The sequence below is a fragment of the Physeter macrocephalus genome, chromosome 17 (genome assembly GCF_002837175.3).
Source record: "Physeter macrocephalus isolate SW-GA chromosome 17, ASM283717v5, whole genome shotgun sequence".
Taxonomy (NCBI): domain Eukaryota; kingdom Metazoa; phylum Chordata; class Mammalia; order Artiodactyla; family Physeteridae; genus Physeter; species Physeter macrocephalus.
Genome location: NC_041230.1, coordinates 1,274,869 through 1,294,760, shown reverse-complemented (window position 1 = coordinate 1,294,760; position 19,892 = coordinate 1,274,869). Strand labels below are relative to the sequence as shown.

Below are 19,892 nucleotides of genomic sequence, written 5' to 3'. Positions count from 1 at the left end.
CAGACATAGAAAACAAATTTAGGGTTACCAAAGGGGAAAAAGGGGGGGCAGGGATAAATTAGAAGTTTGGGGTTAAAATATACACACTACTATGTAGAAAATAGATAACCAACAAGGACCTACTGTATACCACAGAGAACTATATTCAATATCTTGTAATAACCTATAATGAAAAAGAATCTAAAAAAGAATATATATATGTATATATGTACACACATACATATATATTTTTAACTGAATTACTTTGCTGTACACCTGAAACTGACACAACACTGTAAATCAACCATATATCAAAACAAAAAAACAAAGAACACTGATATAGTGTAGCCCAAGACCTCAGGAATATAAAAACATTCATCAGGCTGGATATTTCAGAGGTTCAAAGTTATCTCCCAGGAGCAAATCAAGGACAGGCCTTTCTTTGGAATGTACAGGGCTTGGGCAACCCAGGTCTGCTTTACTACACAGTACCTAAATATACATATTGTCATAATTAAGGTTACAGTTTATATACTTTCTTTTAACATATATACACTTAACCACTTATTTGGAAGTCTCTCCATTATCAGCATATAATAACAAATAATAATAAGTGAAAAATGTTTTGAGTGCACCACCTGCTCTAAATTGAGTCATTTAATTTCACAACTTAGGAGAAAACGTATTTTCAGTGTTTTGAATGCTCATGGTTTCATTGTGCTATCATTCATGTTACTTCTTTCTGGAATGCCATGCCACCTCTTCCCTCTGCAATTCGCCATAAAACATAGACTTGATCTCACAAGAATTAGTTCCAAATTCACCTCTGTGAATTTTTCTCCTTTACAATTTTCCCCTATACAATTTTTCTCCTCCCCATTGATGCTCACATGGTATATATTTATATATACTTACTTGACATGTATAAATCTATTGTTCTCTTGTGCACTTACATCTTTGCAAGCTAGTGTGTTCCTTCAGGATAGAAGTGAGTCTTATTTACAAAGGAATGCTTGATATACTGTCTGACATATAGGTGCATACACACAGGTTGTGTGGTTTCTAGATTAAAGGACTTAAGCCATGTTCTCTATTCTACTCCTTTTTTGTGAATGGATGAACAGGTGAGTCAGTGAATGATTGGATGGAAGCACAAAGATAGGATATTTTAAGTAAAAAATTGGTTTTCCTACAAAGTATAATGCAAAACTAGTTAATAGAAAGCAGTCAAATAGCTTACCATGGGAAAAGTAACAAGAAATTCCTATTTATTTTCCTAGTATGAACCAATGATGATCCCTCTAGGATGAATAGGAATGTTCTATTACAGGGCTCACTGTCATTCAAGGATGTGGCTGTGGTTTTCACCTGGGAGGAGTGGCAGCTACTGGACCGTGTTCAGAGGAACCTGTATCAAGATGTGATGTTGGAAAATTATATCAACTTAGTATCAGTGGGTAAGGAGAGCGTTCCCTCGGCAATGTAGGCAACGGATTGCCTTTTCTTTCTCAGGGATGAAAGGGGTGGAGGCTTACAACTGCCTTACTTTTTTAGACTTGAGTTTCATACATCATAGATTTCAGTACCTTGTGGCCTCTAACAGTATTTTTCTCTCACTTCCAAAGGAAAAGTCCTTTACTTGGCCAAGATGCAATTTGTTCAGCCCCTTAAATGTAACCTTTCCCAGTTTACAGAGGGCTTGTATTTGGGTCCATGGGTCCTCTGTAATTCCCCTTGAGTAGGGTATCAAGTTACCAAAGCAGATGCATTCTACCGGTTGGAACAAGAAACACCATGGATAATAGAGGAAGAAAGCCAGAGTCAGATTCATCCAGGTGAGTGAAAAAACAGCCCTGTGGGATAAAAGGAAGTTAAAATCCTAGTTGGCCAGAAAGAGGGAGGTGCCTCTGAAATGTCTGGAGAAGTCTTGAAATTTTTAAGCTCTGAATGTGACTCAGAACAGCTGACGTGAGCTCCCATGTACATTAACATTGACTCCACTTTTTTTTTTTTTTTTTTTTTTTTTGGCTGCACTGTGCAGCTTACGGGATCTTAGTTCCCTGACCAGGGATTGAACCCGGGCCCTCAGCAGTGAAAGCGCCATGACTCCACTTTCTAATCTCTCCATATTAGGTCTCTTTTGCCTGGGTTTAAAAAGCACATTTCCTTGTTTTAGATATTCTGATCAGATCCCTCTCTAGTCCATCTTGGAACTTGCTCTCCTAAATAATCTTTCTCCTTGTTATCCTCAGTTTACCTGCCTTCTCCTTGTCTCTGCCTCCCTAATCCATGGTTATAGCTCTCTTTTCTTATATACTCAAGCATTCATAAATTCTCCCTTCTTCCCATTCTGTGTATCTCTCATGCCTCTTGTAGTTTATTCCTTTTTTTTTTCTTTTTCATTTTCTTTATCTCCTTTCACTTATAAATGTCACAGACTTTGGGTATATACCCACAGTCTCCTTTCCTCTTCTCTCTTTTGCCTTTGCTGAGATTCTACTCCTTCTATTACATGGTCATTATGGATTCATTGGTCTGTTTCTAGAAGACACCTGGCAAGTTGATAATCATAGAGACTGGCACAAAGGAAACCATGGCAACCTGGAAACTATGGAGAGTTACCACAAAGATAATGCATTTGGAAAAATATCTTCTCTGAGCTTAAACCTTGATATCTCCTTAGCACAAAGATCTCATACACTTGACATACTTGGGAAACATTTGAAACCTAATCTAGAGTGTATTACTCAGCATAAAAGTTATGCAAGAAATGAATTTGAATTTAATCAATATGACAAATTATTTCTTTACACTAAGCATGAGAAAATTCATACTGGACAAAAATACAATGAATATAATGAACATATGAAAGTTTTCAGCCATAAGTCACAGCTTATTAAATATTGGAAAACTCATACAGCAGAGAAACACTATAACTGCAATGACTGTGGGAAAGCCTTTTCTCAGAAGTTGGACCCCATTAAGCATCAGAGAACACACACAGGAGAGAAATCCTTTGGATGCTGTAGATGCCAGAAAGCCTTCAGGCGGAAGTCCCATCTCATTTTACACGAGAGAACCCATACAGGAGAGAAACCCTATGAGTGCAACAAATGCGGGAAAGCCTTTACTGATAAGTCATGCCTTAATAAACATCAGAGAACTCACACAAGAGAGAAACGGTTTGAGTGTCATGTATGTCAGAAGGGCTTCAGCGATAAGTCACAACTCACTTTACATCAAAGAACTCACACAGAAGAGAAACCCTACAGATGTGAAGAATGTCAGAAAAGCTTCAGCAACAAGTCACAGCTCATTATTCATCAGAGATCTCACACAGGAGAGAAACCCTATGGTTGCAGTGAGTGTGGGAAAACATTTCCCCTTAAGTTTAGCCTCATTTTACATCAAAAAACACATACAGGGGAAAAACCTTATGGATGCAGTGAATGTGGGAAAGCCTTCATCCAGAGATCTGAGCTCATTAGACATCAGAGAACTCACACAGGAGAGAAACCATATAATTGCAGGGACTGTGGAAAAGGCTTTAGTGTAAAGTCACTCCTCAATACTCACTTGAGAACTCACACAGGAGAGAAGCCCTACGGATGCAGTGAATGTGGAAAAACATTCTCCATCAAATTTAGTCTCATCCTACACCAAAGAACTCATACAGGTGAGAAACCCTATGAATGCAGTCAGTGTCAGAAAGCTTTCACCCAAAAGTCACATCTCACTATTCATCAGAGGTCTCACACCGGAGAGAAACCTTATGAGTGCAGTGAATGCCACAAAGCCTTCAGCCGGAAGTCATATCTCCTTATTCATCAGAGAATTCACTCGGGAGAGAAACCTTATGAATGCCATGAATGTGGGAAAGCTTTCTGTCACAAGTTTAGCCTCATCATTCATAAGAGAATCCATACAGGAGAGAAACCCTATGGATGCAGTGAATGTGGGAAAACTTTCCCTATCAAGTTTAGCCTTGTTTTACATCAGAAAACACATACAGGAGAAAAACCCCATGAATGCAGTGAATGTCAGAAATCTTTTGCCCAGAGGTCACATCTTATTATACATCAAAGAACTCACACAGGTGAGAAACCTTATGGATGCAGTGAGTGTTGGAAAACTTTCTCCCACAAATTCAGCCTCATTTTACATCAGAAAACTCACAGAGAGAAATTGTGAAGAAAGTAGATATCCAAAAGTTGTCATTGACAGGAAATAGCTCCTTACACTCCAGAGTTTACATAGGAGTGAAACCTTAAGACTGCAGCAGATGTGGACCTGTCTTCTTTTCAGAATCACAACTTATTACTTATCAGAAAGCAGTACTGCATAGAATGCCAGACAGGAGGAAATACCTTTCCCGATGAATGTCAATTGAATGTAGCCCAGAGAGAATAAATAGGAACTTCTGTGTATGTTTTAATTGTGGGGATGTTGTTGGTATGAAATTCAGCTACATTGGTATCAGAGAATTCACATTCAGGGGAAAAGTCTATACTTTAAAGAATCTTGGAATCATGCTTTCATGGGTATCATTTTATGAGGGAATTAATTTTCTGTAGCTGTGACATAATAAACAGCACTATAGAAAGTATTAAATATGTAAATAAATACAGTAGTCAGAAAACAAAGCAAAAGTTATATCAGAACCATGTGAGAATATGTGTTTTGTACCTATTTTTATTATAAAATGATTGTTTGTATTTGGGAATTGCATGTGTTAGCCTAATAGTTGTGACTCCCTAGTCCATGTGCTTAAATGTCATAAAACTTTACCATAGAACATCTGCACTGAGTCTTTGTATCATTACAATGCTACATAAATTGTAAATGAACTACATGATTCATTATTTTAGTAAAAAATCGTAAGGGCTTCCCTGGTGGTGCAGTGGTTAAGAATCCGCCTGCCAATGCAAGGGACACAGGTTCGAGCCCTGGCCTGGGAAGATCCCACATGCCGCGGAGCAACTAAGCCCACACACCACAACTACTGAGCCTGAGCTCTAGAGCCCACAAGCCACAACTACTGAGCTCATGTGCCACAACTACTGAAGCCTGCGTGCCTAGAGCCCATGCTCTGCAACAAGAGAAGCCTGCGCACCTCAACGAAGAGTAACCCCTGCTCGCCCCAACTAGAGAAAGCCTGCATGCAGCGATGAAGACCCAACTCAGCCAAAAAGAAAAAAAAAAAAAATCTTAATACTGAATATCTCACCACCTCTACCACGCCCCACTGTATGCTGGTATTAGCAAGTGGGCCTGGAAATTTTTGAGTCTCTCGAGTGAAACTTTTTTTCATCGATTCTAAGATGGAAAATTTTTCCCATGTATTAATAACTCTGAAGTTAAAATACAGCATACAGTTGATGGCTTGACATATTTATTTATTTTTTGGAAGTTAACAACATATTTAATTTTACTGCTGCTTTTTCCATTATAAACTACATAAAGGTGTGAATGGGGCTGAGGCCGCAACATTGATTTTTTTTTTTTTTTACAATTACATTATTTTATTTAGGTTCTTTAAGGAATTTTTATATTAATATTTTACACATCTTAAATTTTATAGCATATATATAGGAACATATTTATAGAAATATATAGAAATAGAAAATATGTAACCTGGAGGGACAATTCTGAAACACCAGATCCTAAATGATACAAGGCCATTTGTGGACAAAAGTCTCACCTGCTATTTTTCTGGTTACCAATTCTGATGTGTTGCAGAGCGGGAGGGGGTTCCCCTATGCCACTAAGAAATTCTTAGACCCTGGCTGTCCTACAATTCAAATCAATTCTGACCTATCTACCCAGAGATAGCATCAGATTCCATAGGTTAAGGGCTCAGTCTTATATGGCTGTCCTCCTCTCCACTTCAGAGGATAGCAAGTCCAGATTGTTCCCTGTGCTCCTCACCAACAGGCTACAAATTGGAGGTTCCAATGACTCCCTCCACAGATTCAATAATTTGCTAGAGAGGCTCACAGAACCCACAGAAACATTTTACTTACTGGATTATTGATCTATTATAAAAGGGTATAACTCAGGAACAGCTAGATACGAGAGGCATAGGACAAAGTATGGGGAAAGAGTGCAGAGCTTCCATGCTCTGCCTAAAATGTGACTCCTCCTGAACCTCCACATGATCATCAACCCAGAAGCTCTCCAAATCCCATTCATTTGGAGGCTTTGTTACATAGGCATGATTGATTAAATCACTGGTCACTGGCTATTTTTTTTTTTTTACAGTGTGATGTCAACATGTTTATCTGAAAAATAAATAAATATACATATAATATATAAATTCATACAATCTGAGTAACTACTGCAGAATATTTTTGTCATTGTAGTTGAACCATCAGAAGCTACTCCTATGAAAAACTTTAACTCCAAACCATATTTTTGACAGTGTAATGATCACAGTTTTGTACATTTTAGAGTTCACTATGTTTGATAGCAACTAAGCTGAAAAAATATGCTAATTTTTCCTTATCACCGTCATGTGCAAATTACACATTCTTTTTTTTTTTTTTTTTTTTTTTTTATGGTACGTGGGCCTCTCACTGTTGCGGCCTCTCCCGTTGCAGAGCACAGGCTCCGGACACGCAGGCTCAGCGGCCATGGCTCACGGGCCTAGCTGCTCCGCGGCATATGGGATCTTCCCGGACCGGGGCACGAACCCGTGTCCCCTGCATCGGCAGGTGGATTCTCAACCACTGCGCCACCAGGGAAGCCCACACATATTCTTGATAAATGCAAATGTTACTAAATTCTGCATGTAAATGATATTTAAGTTTTGATGGTTTCACTGATTCTTTTGCCAGTATACCTCCACAAATTACATACTGCATACCCAGAACCCACAAAATAAAATTCAAAATTTCTAGAATCCAATCAAAGATTACCAAGCCTACAAAAAACAGGAAACTATGATCTAAACCAAGGAGAAAAATCTATCAGAGTTGACACAAATGTTAGCATTAGTAGACAAGGACATTAAAAGAGTTACAACTGTAATCCATAAATTTAAAAAGTTAAGTAGAAACATAGAAGATATTTTTAAAAACCCAAACTGAATTTCTTTTTTTTTCTCCACAACTCAGACACACACACTGTATTTTATTTTTACAAGAGATAAATAAACTGACACCAAGCACTGTAAATGGATGACCACAACAAAAGAAACAATGATTGCAATTACCAAACAAAAAACACACTCATACTATGTCATAATATTGACATTCAGTCCAGTAATCCTCCACTGTAACAGCTCCTTTACTTTGCAGTGAAAATTGATTTGTATATTTTTTGCCTCTGAGTCCTTGTGGGATTTTTTTTTGTTTTATTCAAACAGAAAGTCACAAAAATTATAATCATCCTCATCAGTTCACTCAGTCCCATGTAATTAATGTTTTTTTCATCTTGATCTTTTGTTAGCACTTTTATGACTTCATCAGTTTTCCATTAGAGTTCTGAAAATGCTTATTCATTCAGTTCAGCACTATAGTCATTTACCAGAAACCTGTACTTGTCAGAGTCTTTTCCATGAATTCCTTGAAGATGAAACCCCTTTATAGGAACATTTTTGCAAAAGCATCAGAGTACACCCAGAACTGTCTGTAAATGACAAAAGACTTAAAAATGATCATGGTTAAAGATTTGATGAAAGTTCATAATAATGCAATTGACAAGGAAATTTAGTTATTTCTGAGATATACATTTTAAAGTTAATAACTAGAATTATAACTTATAACATTATACTAGAACATATAAGATTTTTAGACATTCCATGTAATGTCTGAAACATTTATATTAACATATTTCCATACAAATAACCCCAAAAAAGTTTAGTATTAGTTGTTTTTCTTTTTTGTTTGTTTTTTTATACTGCAGGTTCTTATTAGTCGTCAATTTTATACACATCGGTGTATACATGGGCTTGACATATTTAAATGGAGAACTTGGTACATAAAATAGTAGGGTATCATACAACCGAAGTTATCTTAGATTGGATGAAATACAGTAGAAGTCATCATCTTTATAATTTTCTTTCTTCTAAACCAGCCACATATTTAGGGTTTGAAGATGATGACTGTTCACAGGTTTTATACCCACTTTGAGTTCTAAACAGTTTGAGAGAAAGTCCCCAGTATCAGAAAATAAAGTTAAATATTAGCTTGATTCCTGGTATTGCTTGATTGGATAATGTGTTTTGTTCCTATGGTCAAATAAAATGGTCTCCTATTTCCCCCATACCGCACAATCGGCAGGCGGACGCGCAACCACTGCGCCACCAGGGAAGCCCTAGATATGTTTTTATTAATCCCTTCCTAGAATGTAACTGCAAAGTTTGTTCCTATGGTCAAATAAAATGGTCTCCTATTTCCCCCATACCGCACAAGGTGTACTTCCTTTTGAAAGCGCATAAGCCAAACTTTAGATATGTTTTTATTAATCCCTTCCTAGACTGTAACTGCAAAGTCTCAAATTCTTTTCTGAAATGGGGATTAAACTCAAGTTACAATGAGCTTGACTTTAACTTTCCAAGATTTGGTTTCCTTTTCAAGCATAACATTTTACATTAAAATAAAACACAGACATCAACAACAGTAAGAACAAGCTGAAGACTGGAAGCATATATCGCAACACTTAACTGAAAAAGATGAAAACTTAGACTGTAAAAAGAGCGCTTATGAATCTGGGGATGCAGAAAAATTAGGATCACTAAGACAAAGAGTTTCAACATCCAGTTTGACAAGGGTTAAGTTGTAATCCACTGCAGTTGCTGATCAACAGTGCACTCTGAGAGGAATTTAAATAGAAAACAGAATGAGGCACTCTGGGCTTAGAATGCACATGAATAGGCAAGCCCCATAGATAGTTAGATGAATATCTCAGGAAGAATTGTAATGACACTGGATTCTTACATATTCCCATACAGAGATAAGCCCTAAAAAGATTAACTTGAGACATTTTTTTCCTGTATGATTAGCAGTAAATCTTTTACCAAGATGTATGCCTGACTGCATGTAGTTCCTAGCCAAAAATCATATATAGAAGGGCTTCTCCCCTACCTCTTCAGAGCGATTTCCTCAGAGCTAATGTCACCACAAAACTGGGTTCACCTCTTGGTGACTGTCGAGCCAACAGGCACAACCAAGCCAAAGATGGGGAGAAGGAAGGATTTATTACTTGCAGTAAGTAAGAAGAACACCAGGGATCTTTTCCAAAGCAGTGTCTCCCAGGAACAGCAAAACTGGGGAAGTTTTAAGCTAAGGGTACATGCATATTCAAGAAGGGGTTTGAGCAGAGGAGAATTCAGCATAAAACTGGGGCAAAAGTTGACAGTGTCCAAACTTTAGTTGACTGAAGTCAGGAGAGTCAAGATCATTCTCTCCTCTACCTAAGTGAGGGCCTTAGTTCCTGGGCAACTGAAAGATACATTATTATGTATATCCCTTGAGGAGGAAATAGGACTCTGTTTTATCACTGCACTATTGTTTGACTGCCTTTTCTCTGTTCCTGCATTCCTTTGTTCCCTTAAGATCATTGATTACTGAGACCTGTTCAAGGGCAAGAATTATGGCTAGGCTTAGATGACAAAATGGCTTAGGCCAAAATGGGTCCTCTCATGTCAAGAAAGCCATTCCTGGTTCTCTGTCTCCAAGGACCCCCTAACCTATATGCTTATACTAATTGAGTGGCTGCCTCCCGGACTATGATCCTCAGCAAGAACCTGAATAAAACTTAGAAATCACAACTCTTATGTTGTGTGTCTTTCTTTAACTCAACAAATCAATAAGAAAATGACAACAGAGTAAAAATCAATAGGCATATCCATAGCAGAGGTGATTCTGAATAGCCAATTAACATGAAAAGACACTAAACTTCACTTTTAATTGGAAGCAGGCCAATTTGCGGAGGGCCGGTTCTGAGATTTTAATTCTTTCAACTTAAAAAAAAAAAATTATGGGGGCTTCCCTGGTGGCGCAGTGGTTGAGAGTCCGCCTGCCGATGTAGGGGAAACGGGTTCGTGCCCCGGTCCGGGAAGATCCCACATGCCGCGGAGCGGCTGGGCCCGTGAGCCATGGCCGCTGAGCCTGCGCGTCCGGAGCCTGTGCTCCGCTACGGGAGAGGCCACAACAGTGAGAGGCCCGCGTACCAAAAAAAAAAAAAAAAAAAAATTATGGCAATTCTTACCTGATAGGATAGTTTTAATAGCTTTTGGGGACATATCTGTAAAGTTACCGTTGACCGACTTATATGTCTTAAAAGTTTGTAAGGAATACTTGATTTGTCTCTGCCTTAGTGAAACAGGAAGGAAGGGAGCAGGGCACAGCCATTGAAAGAATGACACAGCCATTGAGGATATGATATAAACTGGTTAGAACTTGCTAGGCCCAAGATTTGACTTCCCATAGACCTTGAGCCTCATTATACACTCACTGTAATACATTAACATGCTAAATGACACACCCACCAGTGCCATGACAGTTCCAAGCCCGACCAAGAAGGACCAAAAAGTGGGTGGTGGCCCAATTCCTCAAAATTCCTGCCCTTTCCCCCAAACAGTTGGAATAATCCTTCCACTTGTTAGCCTATGAAATTACTCGGGGCCGCTCTCACCTTCTGCCTATGGAATGTGTACTTCTCTGAATAAGCTAGCTTTCACTTTATTATTGCTCGCTCTTGAATTCTTTCCTGCGAGAAGCCAAGGACTCTCTTGAGACCTGGGATGTGACCATTCTCTTGCTCCCCCCTTCTCCTGCAACAATAGCTCACTGCTGCTATAGCTGGAAGGGGCTTGGACTAAGATGCAGAGATAGGGTAAGGGGTGAACAGAGAGAAGGGGTTGGACATAAAAAAGTGACAAAGCAGAACATAGATGCTCCAGAATCATCTCCCAATAATCTCAGATGCAAGCAGAAGTGTTAAGGCCTTGATGACATAGTCCCAGAAAGAATGGTTGTGTGTAATTTTGAAACCTAGCAGAACCCTGTGGGCCCTCCCGGGTATAAAAGCATTTCCGTGTCCCCCCTTTCTTGTTCGTAGGAAAAAGTCTTCAGCCTCCTAGACCTTCCATGAGTTCCAACGGGCAGATTCAAATAGCTTCTAATTAGGGAAGTAAGGGAAGGCAGTAACAAAGGAAAAGCAGTCAAGAAACAATAGTGCAGCGTAAAGCAGGGTCCTGGTTCCTCCTCAAGGGATACACATAACAATATACCTTTGAGTTCTGTAGCAACTAAGGCGTCCAACCAAGCAGAGGATGGTAACTTCAGGCTGAGCAAAAGATTCCTGGACACCGCCCTGTTACCTCACCACCAATCAGAAGAAAGTCACACATCCTCCAGCCCTCACCCCAAATTTTGCCTTTAAAAACTCTTCCCCCAAAACCGTCAGGGAGCTCGGGTTTTTCGAGCACGAGCCACACATTCTCCATCCTTGGCCCTGCAATAAACCTCTCTTTGCTCCAAAGTCCAACATTTTGGTTTACTTAGCACAAGAATTTGTGTTCAACAACGATTTATTCAAAAAATATTAGCACTGCATTGCTGATGCTCTGACAGCATCACAGTAGCTTTTGTATCCACTTACTTCATAGACCACAATTTCAAATTTCAACACTTGGTGTTTTCCGAACTGGCGTGAAACAAAAGACAACCTCGACAATGAATTCACACTTTGACCCGCACTCACCTGCTAAGTCTAACCTCACAAGCTGAGATACAGGGACTTGTCATGGGCCCTTCTATTACCCAAGCTTGGCGGGCCATCCTGTTCACTTTAGGGGGAGAGGGGGCGTGTTCTCCGCTGTACGGACACCTGAAATTCCTTTTACATGGCCGCGCTCATTGGGCCGTTTCTTTCTTGACCGCTGAAGTGGACGGAGCCGGCGCCACGTTTGCCTTGTATAAGCTCGAGCCTCTGAAACTCTATGTAGCTTGTGCAGTGTTGTTCGCAACCCTTCCAGCCTCGCCGCACAGGGGATGAATTATCAGGTGAGGGAACAGTTCAGGGGACTTTTACTGGTCTCGAGCCATCCGGGTTAGTGGCGCAGAAACAGCCATCTCTGTTCTGCATGATAAATACTCAAAGATGGCTGCCCCCAGGGAGGCGAGGCGCACAGGGAGCGGACACATTACCCCCAAAGGAGAAGCCGGAAGTCCAATTGTCGGTGCTGCGTAGAAAAGTTTCAGTCCCTCATCGGCCGCCGTAGTCCGGTGCCGAAGCTGGCTTTAGGAAACCTGAAATGAAAGGATTCACAAGTGTAGCCGCTAGGAGATCGCAGTGGGATCAAGAGGAAATCTGGTCAGTGTGTGACTCTCTCCGTGGGATAGGTTAAGGGGTGAGAGAGGATCTGTGGGCGTCCGTGTAGGTAGGAGCCGCAGAGTCCGCGGGGAGAGCTGGTGGTCTGGCACCATGGGTCTGAGGTTGGGATGCCTTTGCTGTCGGGCATGGGGGAGCTCTCGTGGTCGTGCATTAAAGGCCCATCGAAATCAAGGACTCAGAGTCGTGAGGTCAGTTTGGGGTCTTTGCAGTTCACTTTGTTAGTAGGGCTCAGTAATTGGGAACGGGAGGGGTGTTGGTATTTGTCAATGTAAGTGGTGTTTGAATTCATTTGGCGCTCAGTGACGGAGTAGCCAGGGGTGAGATAGACCAGATGAACGCTACAATTCCCTTCAGTCCTTGAAGCCCACTTTCCTCTCCAAGGACTGCTTTGGACGTCTCCTTAGGGTCCTACATCACCTTCTCCTTTCGTCCCCACAGATACGAAATTTGGGGAGATAAGCATTAAGCAAATCTAAAGTGGTAAACTTTCTATTTAAGATGAGGTGTCTTTTCTCCTTACTGAGAGTTTACTTGGATATTTCTTTTCAGATTCTTTTTGACACCAGTAAAATAACCCTTCTGGTCCCTCAAATTCTGTTTCCCAACTCTTATTCAAATGTTAGTATATTTCAATTTTTGGGTTTTTTTCTCTTCTTAATTTTCATAATTCAGATAAACTATGGAAACAGGTGTAATTTGTCTCTTTTAAAAAAGTTAATTTCATATTCTAAACATTTCCATAATACAAATTCTATTAGTTATTACTTCTAGGATTACATTAGGATTTGGTATTTACCCGAGGGTTTGTTTCCCTGACCCACATCTCCTTCCTGGTTTTTTGCCTTTGTTGCAATTGAAATTAGGGTCTTTTTTTTTTTTTTCCTTCTAATTTTTATCTCCTTTCAATTTCTTTAACATAGTAAAACAATTAAAAATATATTATTAAATACTTTTTTTGGTTACTACACTGAAATTTTATGATTACTAATAGCTTTTTCTAACTCAACAGTTCATTATGAAATTAAGAACTCAACATTTTATTATGAAAAATTCCAAACATAGCAAAGTTGAATGAATTCTACAGTGCACATGTACTATACCCACCACTTAGATTGTACCATAACATTTTACTATATTTGCTCTGTCAGTTATCTGTCCATCCCTCCATTCATTAATTCATCTTGTTTGTTTTTTTTTTTTGATTATTTTTATTTATTTATTTTTCTGGCCGCGCTGGACGGCGTGCGGGATCTTAGTTCCCCGACCAGGGATGGAACCCGTGCCCCCTGCAGTGGAAGCTCGGAGTCTTATCCACTGGACCACCAGCGAAGTCCCTCTTTCTTTTTAAAAAAAAGACTTGGTTCATTTCAAAGTAAACTGCAGACATCAGTATACTTTCCCCTAAATACTTAAGCATTTCTATCAACTACATTTCTACCAATAGCTTAATTATTTTCCTTTATATTTTCCAAGTGAATGATGATCTGAGCATTTCCAAATAATATTGTCCCAGTGACAAATATGTATGGATTTGCGAATGAAATGAATCTGGCTTTTAAAAATCTGGATTCTTGCTCTTACTGGTGACTTGGGTGAATAACTGTGATAGTGTGATTTTCAATAAGAAATATTTGGTCTTCGTCCCATTTCTGGCACAGAGCTCCTAAAACCTTTGGACTTTTCAAAGTTTTGAGAGTGATTAAGGTGTCTCTTGTTATGTTAATGAAGTGACTTTTGGAATGCACCTAAGGATGGGTCTAGTTGTCTGTACTGCCAACCATGTGATTAGAGGGTTGGAACTTTCAGTCCCACTCCCTGACCTCTTGGGAGGAGAAAGGGCTGGAGATTGAATCAACCACCAATGGCCAGCCAGTTACTCAATCATGCCTATATAATGAAGCTTCTGTAAAAACCTAAAAGGAAGGGATTCAGAGAGCTTCCCGTTGGTGAACTCGTGGGGGTACTGGGAGAGTGGCTCTCCTGGAGAGGGCATGGAAGCTCCACACCCTTTCTTCATGCCTTCCCCACTGCAACTCTTCCATAAGGTTGTTCCTGAGTTATATTCTTTTATAATAAACCGGTAATCTAGTATGTAAAATATTTGAGTTCTTGAGCCACTCTAGCAAATTAATTAAACCTGAGGAGAAGATCATGGGAACCTGTGATTTATAGCCAGTTGGTCAGAAGTACAGGTAATAATCTGGACTTGAGAATGGCATCTTATGTGACGGCGGGGTGGGGGCGGGGAGGGCAGTCTTGTGGGACTGAACCCTTAACCTGTGGGATCTGATGCTGTCTCTGGGCAGATAGTGTCAGAACTGAACTGAAGTAGGATGCCCAGCTGGTGTCAGGAGAATTGCTTCGTGGTATGGGGGGACCCCCTTCCCTCCACCACAATTTGGAATTGGGTCCAGAACACTTATTTAGTTACTGAACCTGAGTCTTGTTCTTCATTTGTGCAAATAAAAGTTTAGTCCCTCTCTCAAGTTTGCTGAGAATTAAGGGAATTAAAATATATAAAATTGTGATGGTTAGTGGCACATACATGGTAGAAATAAACAGCTGCTATTTTTCTGTTTGTACTTTCATACTTTGTAAAATTTATCACTCATGTCATTTACTCATTTTTTTGTAATGAAAACTTAAAAGACCATAAACTTACAATAATAATTAGGCAACAATAATTTTATATTCTATTACACATATTTTACATACTTGTGAAAAGATAATTAAGAAAATAAAATGACCTATCTAATAATATCTAGGTATAATCGCATTAACTTTTTGGTATCAGTATTTTTGGGTATGTCTGTATAAATATATGCACACAAAAATGTCACCTGCCAATCCAGTAAACAAGGAATGTTGCCCGCCATCAGCCACTGCATCAGCACGCCCCCACCCCAACCATGGTGCACCCAGAGGGGAATTCAGGATGGGGAAAAACAGGATACTGGCCCTAGATTGTTAAGATGCATATCTAAGGAATAATTTCAACGAGCCCAGACTCTTGCGTCTTCCCATACATAGAAAACCACTAAAATCATTAACTTGAGATACGGTTTTTTTGTGATTAGCAGTTATCTTTTCACATTCAACTACATATTTCTTTTTCAGCAAAAACTTATGTATATGTCCTGGGTCCTCCTTACCTTACCTCAGCAGTTCCTCAGCTACTGAGAGGTTGCCTCCCAGGCTGTAGTCCCCGTAAGGTCTTTGAATAACACATAACTCTCAACTTTTAGGTTGTGCATTTTTCTTCAGACATATGTTTTACACATTTTGTATTATGGCAGAAAAACATTTATGCTACATATAACTTTGAGTTACATATTTTTTCACTACATATAGAATGTTTTTAAATAGCTGCACAGTATTCCATTGAAAGTTTATACTAATCAGTTAATCCTCTATCACTGCATCTATATAATACTTTATGTATATGTATACATTTATGTATAAATATATAAATATATTATATATACATTTATGTATAAATATATATACACACATTTATAGGAATATGTATCTTTGCATGCTTATGCCATTATTTCCTTTGCAGAAATTTCTAGAAGTAAAATTTTTGGTTACCAGTGATAACTATTTTGAAATTTTCAGTATACAGTGTTAAAATATTCCACTAAAATGTTCAGCCATGTAACAGACATCTATTTTCTTTTATATAATTCTATCAGTTTCTTTTTGTAGTAAAACACACTTAACATAAGATTTATCATTTTAACCATTTTAAAGTGTATAATTCAGTGACATTAAGTACAGTCACAACATTGTACAAACATCACCACTATCTAGTTGTAGAACTGTTTTATCATCCCAGATGGAAACTATGCATCCGTTAAGTACTCACTTCCCATTCCTGTCTCTACCGCCAGTCCCTGGCAACCACTAAATGCCTTTTTGTCCCTATGGATTTGCCTATTCTGGACATTTCATATTAATGGAATCATATATTATGTCGCCTGTTATTTCTGACTTCTTTCAGATAGCATACTGTTTTCAAGGTTCATGTAGCATCTATGAGTACTTTATTCCTTTTTATGGCTAATATTTCACTTTATGGATTTTGTTTATTCATTCATCTGTTGATAGACACCCCATTTTGTTTATTCATTCATTTGTTGATAGACATTTGGGTTGTTTCCACCTTTTGGCTATCATGAGTAGAGCAGCTCCGAAATTTGAGTACAAGTTTTAATACCTGTTTTCAGTTCTACTGGGCATATACCTAAGAGCATAATTGCTAAGTCATATAGTAATTCTGTATTTAACTTTTTGGGTAACTGCCAAACCGTACTCCACAGAGGCTGCACCATTTTACATTACCTCCAGCAATGTATGAGGATTCAAATTCTCCACATGGTAACACTTATTATTTTATTTATTTTTATGGCCATGCTGATGGGGATGAAGTGGTAAAGTGGTATCTCATTGTGGTTTTGATTTCTGTTTCCCTAATGACAAATGATGAGGAACATCTTTTTATGTGCCATCTTTATACGTTCTTTGGAGAAATGTCTATTCAAGTCTTTTTGTCCACTGTTTAAATTGTCTTTTTGTTATAGAATTGTAATTGTTCTTTATATATTCTGCTCACTAGACCCTTAATCAGTTATATTATTTGCAAATATTTTCTCCCATTCTGTGGGTTTCCTTTTCACTCTCTTGGTAGCGTCTTATACAGACTACTTTTAAATTTTGATGAAGTCTAGGGGCTTCCCTGGTTGTGCAGTGGTTAAGAATCCGCCTGCCAACGCAGGGGACACAGGTTCCAGCCCTGGTCCGGGAAGATCCCACATGCCACGGAGCAACTAAGCCCGTGCACCACAACTACTGAGCCTGTGCTCTAAGGCCGCGAGCCACAACTACTGAAGCCCGCGCACCTAGAGCCCGTGCTCCCCAACAAGGGAAGCCACCGCAATGAGAAGCTGGTGCACCACAACAAAGAGCAGCCCCTGTTCACCGCAACTAGAGAAAGCCCACACACAGCAACGAAGACCCAATGCAGCCAAAAATAAATAAACTTTAAAAAATTTTTGACGAAGTCTTATTTTATTTTGTTCTTTGTATTTTTTGGTGTCATATCTAAGGCTCTGTTGCCAAATTTGAGGTCAGGTCGATTTATGCCTAGGTTTTCATCTAAGAGTTTAATAGTTTTACCTCCTACGTTTTTCTTTTGGAACTTTGATTTAAGAAGGCACTGCCTTTTCTTTTTTCTTTCTTTTCTTTTTATAAATTTATTTATTTATTTTTGGCTTTCTCTAGTTGGGGCAAGAGGGGGCTACTCTTCGTTGCAGTGTGTGGGCTTCTCATTGCAGTGGCTTCTCTTGTGGAACACAGGCTCTAGGTGCATGGGCTTCAGAAGTTGTGGCATGCAGGCTCAGTAGTTGTGGCACATGGTCTCTAGAACACAGGCTCAGTAGTTGTGGTGCATGGGCTTAGTTGCTCCGCGGCATGTGGGATCTTCCCGGACCAGGGCTCAAACCTGTGTCCCCTGCATTGACAAGTGGATTCTTAACCACTGCACCGCCAGGGAAGTTCCAGGAAGGCACTGCCTTCTGATCTCCCTGATTTCTGATAGAAATCAGCTGTGCATCTTATTTCATATCCATTGCATATGACAGTTGGTTCTTGCTGCTTTGAAGTATCTCTATCTTTGGCTTTTGATAGTTTGAATTTTATGTGTCTCACTGTAGAACTCTTTGAGTTTAAAACAGAAAAGAAAGTGATTTTAAGTTCTTTGCATATTGGCTCTGTTTGTGGCACTCCTTCAAACTTAGCCAGGCCATTTATAACAGTGCCTTAGGCTTCTTTTCCAGCTTCTGCTGAGCCTAAGTACCAGACAGAGGTGAAAGCTCATGTTCTTCTCCGTGTGTCTCCTGTATGCAGGCCTTTTGTGTCAGTCTTTTAGGGAACCCACAAATAGGTCAAAACAAACAATTCCTTGGGGACAAGATTTACTTTGCTCCCTACAGGTCCAGGTATCCATCCACACCAGGAATACAGGCTGCCGCTCTGCCACAATGGCTGAGGGGGCAAGGCTAATTTAGAATGCCATAAAAAGTCTCCTGTTTCAGTGACCTTTCTCCTGGTCAGGTGTTCACTTTGTTTCTGTAAACCATTGACTATCTTCCAGAGTTCCAGTAAGGTTGATTCTGACAGTTTTTGTCAGTTTTTTTAGTGCTCCTGAGGAATCCCCTGGAGGTCTCTACTCCACCATTTTTGCTAATGTCACTCTACAATGCTGTCAATTTTTACATATAGATTGTATAACTGGTCAGTTAACTTAATACTCGTATTTTTGGTGTTCACTAAAATTGACCTCCATCTCTTATGTTAGTAATTCTTTTTTTTTAATGTTACTAATTCTTACTTGATTCTTTTATCAGACTGCATTGGGAGTGTTTCCAGAACAGTGGTGAAAAATAATGGTATTGTTGCACTAGCACGCGCGCGCGCGCGCACACACACACACAAACCCACCCGTCCTCTTAGTGTTTTTTTAACCTGTTTTTTGTTTGTTTGTTTGTTTGTTTTTTGCGGTATGCGGGCCTCTCTCTGTTGCGGCCTCTCCCGTTGCGGAGCGCAGGCCCCGGACGCGCAGGCTCAGCGGCCGCGGCTCACGGGCCCAGCCGCTCCGCGGCACGTGGGATCCTCCCGGACCGGGGCACGAACCCGCGTCCCCCGCATCGGCAGTTGGACTCCCAACCACTGCGCCACCAGGGAAGCCCTAGTGAGTGCTTTTATCTCTGGCTTTCAGCTGGACATATGTGGGATTTATTCAGTTTTGTTTTCTTATTATGGTTCTTTTTCTTTTTGAAAGATATACAGATACAACTTAAGTCATATCATCTTCTATTTCCCCCCTTCTCTTCCCATGGATAACTGCTATCTTGTTATATGTTATGCATATTTTCATACTTTTATTAGATGTGTATGTATCCACAAACAACACATACTCTTGTGTTTTAGAAACAGATGAAGATGGTAGTATATTGTATGTATTTTTTTAAAAAAACTATAGGTCGTGTTTTGTTTTTTTCATGCTAAGACAGTAATGAATTCCTAACCCACCCAGGGCTCAAATTTGAAATAGATGTTGAATTTTTATGAAGTATTTTTCTCAGCATCGATTTTGGCGATCATGTGACTTTTCTAATCTGTTAATATATTGTAGCAGACACTCTTGGTTCCTTGCTGTGCAAAGAGTTAACATAGCTGACCTGAGACTGTTCTCCTTGGAAAGGCCTGCTGACAAGATGCCTTCCCTGGCATCTGGGAACTTAGATTTTGGGAGGGTTCCCACTCTTCCCTATCAAGAGTGGCTCACTGTGCCAAGACTCTTCTTTCAAACAATATGGTTTGTCTTGAACACCTGTTTTCCTCTGGGATTCTGGAATTTTGGTATGTACTAGGAATAGCCCCCCATAAAAGCCATGGGCACCGAGTCTCTAATAAGCTAACACATTTCACATGAGCTATCACTTGTTGCTGGGGAAGTGAGCATATCCTCTGTGACTTCATGGAGACAGGACTCTTGGAAGCTTGTGCCT

The 19,892-nt window shown here is 39.7% G+C and overlaps 2 protein-coding genes and 1 long non-coding RNA gene across 7 annotated transcripts in view; 2 read left to right on the top strand and 1 right to left on the bottom strand.

Moving 5' to 3' along the window:
- The first annotated feature begins 1,138 nt into the window (after positions 1 to 1,138).
- On the top strand, positions 1,139 to 5,203 carry LOC102994509 (zinc finger protein 84). Its single transcript, XM_024132588.3, has 3 exons — positions 1,139 to 1,436; positions 1,722 to 1,814; positions 2,525 to 5,203. The coding sequence occupies exons 1-3, from the start codon at positions 1,286 to 1,288 to the stop codon at positions 4,168 to 4,170; spliced, it is 1,890 nt and encodes a 629-aa protein (XP_023988356.3). The 5' UTR covers positions 1,139 to 1,285; the 3' UTR covers positions 4,171 to 5,203.
- Positions 5,204 to 8,356: 3,153 nt separating this feature from the next.
- The window catches only part of LOC112067267 (uncharacterized), a 29,230-nt gene continuing 17,694 nt past the window's right edge, over positions 8,357 to 19,892 (bottom strand). The window contains exon 3 of the long non-coding RNA XR_002893191.3: positions 8,357 to 12,236. This is a non-coding gene — a long non-coding RNA (uncharacterized lncRNA). The remainder of the gene's footprint in view (positions 12,237 to 19,892) is intronic.
- The window catches only part of LOC112067260 (zinc finger protein 649-like), a 34,066-nt gene continuing 26,395 nt past the window's right edge, over positions 12,222 to 19,892 (top strand). For all 5 annotated transcript variants that reach the window (XR_008615568.1, XM_055079157.1, XM_055079159.1 and 2 more), the window contains exon 1: positions 12,222 to 12,300. The gene's annotated coding sequence lies outside the window, so the exon portion shown is untranslated. The remainder of the gene's footprint in view (positions 12,301 to 19,892) is intronic.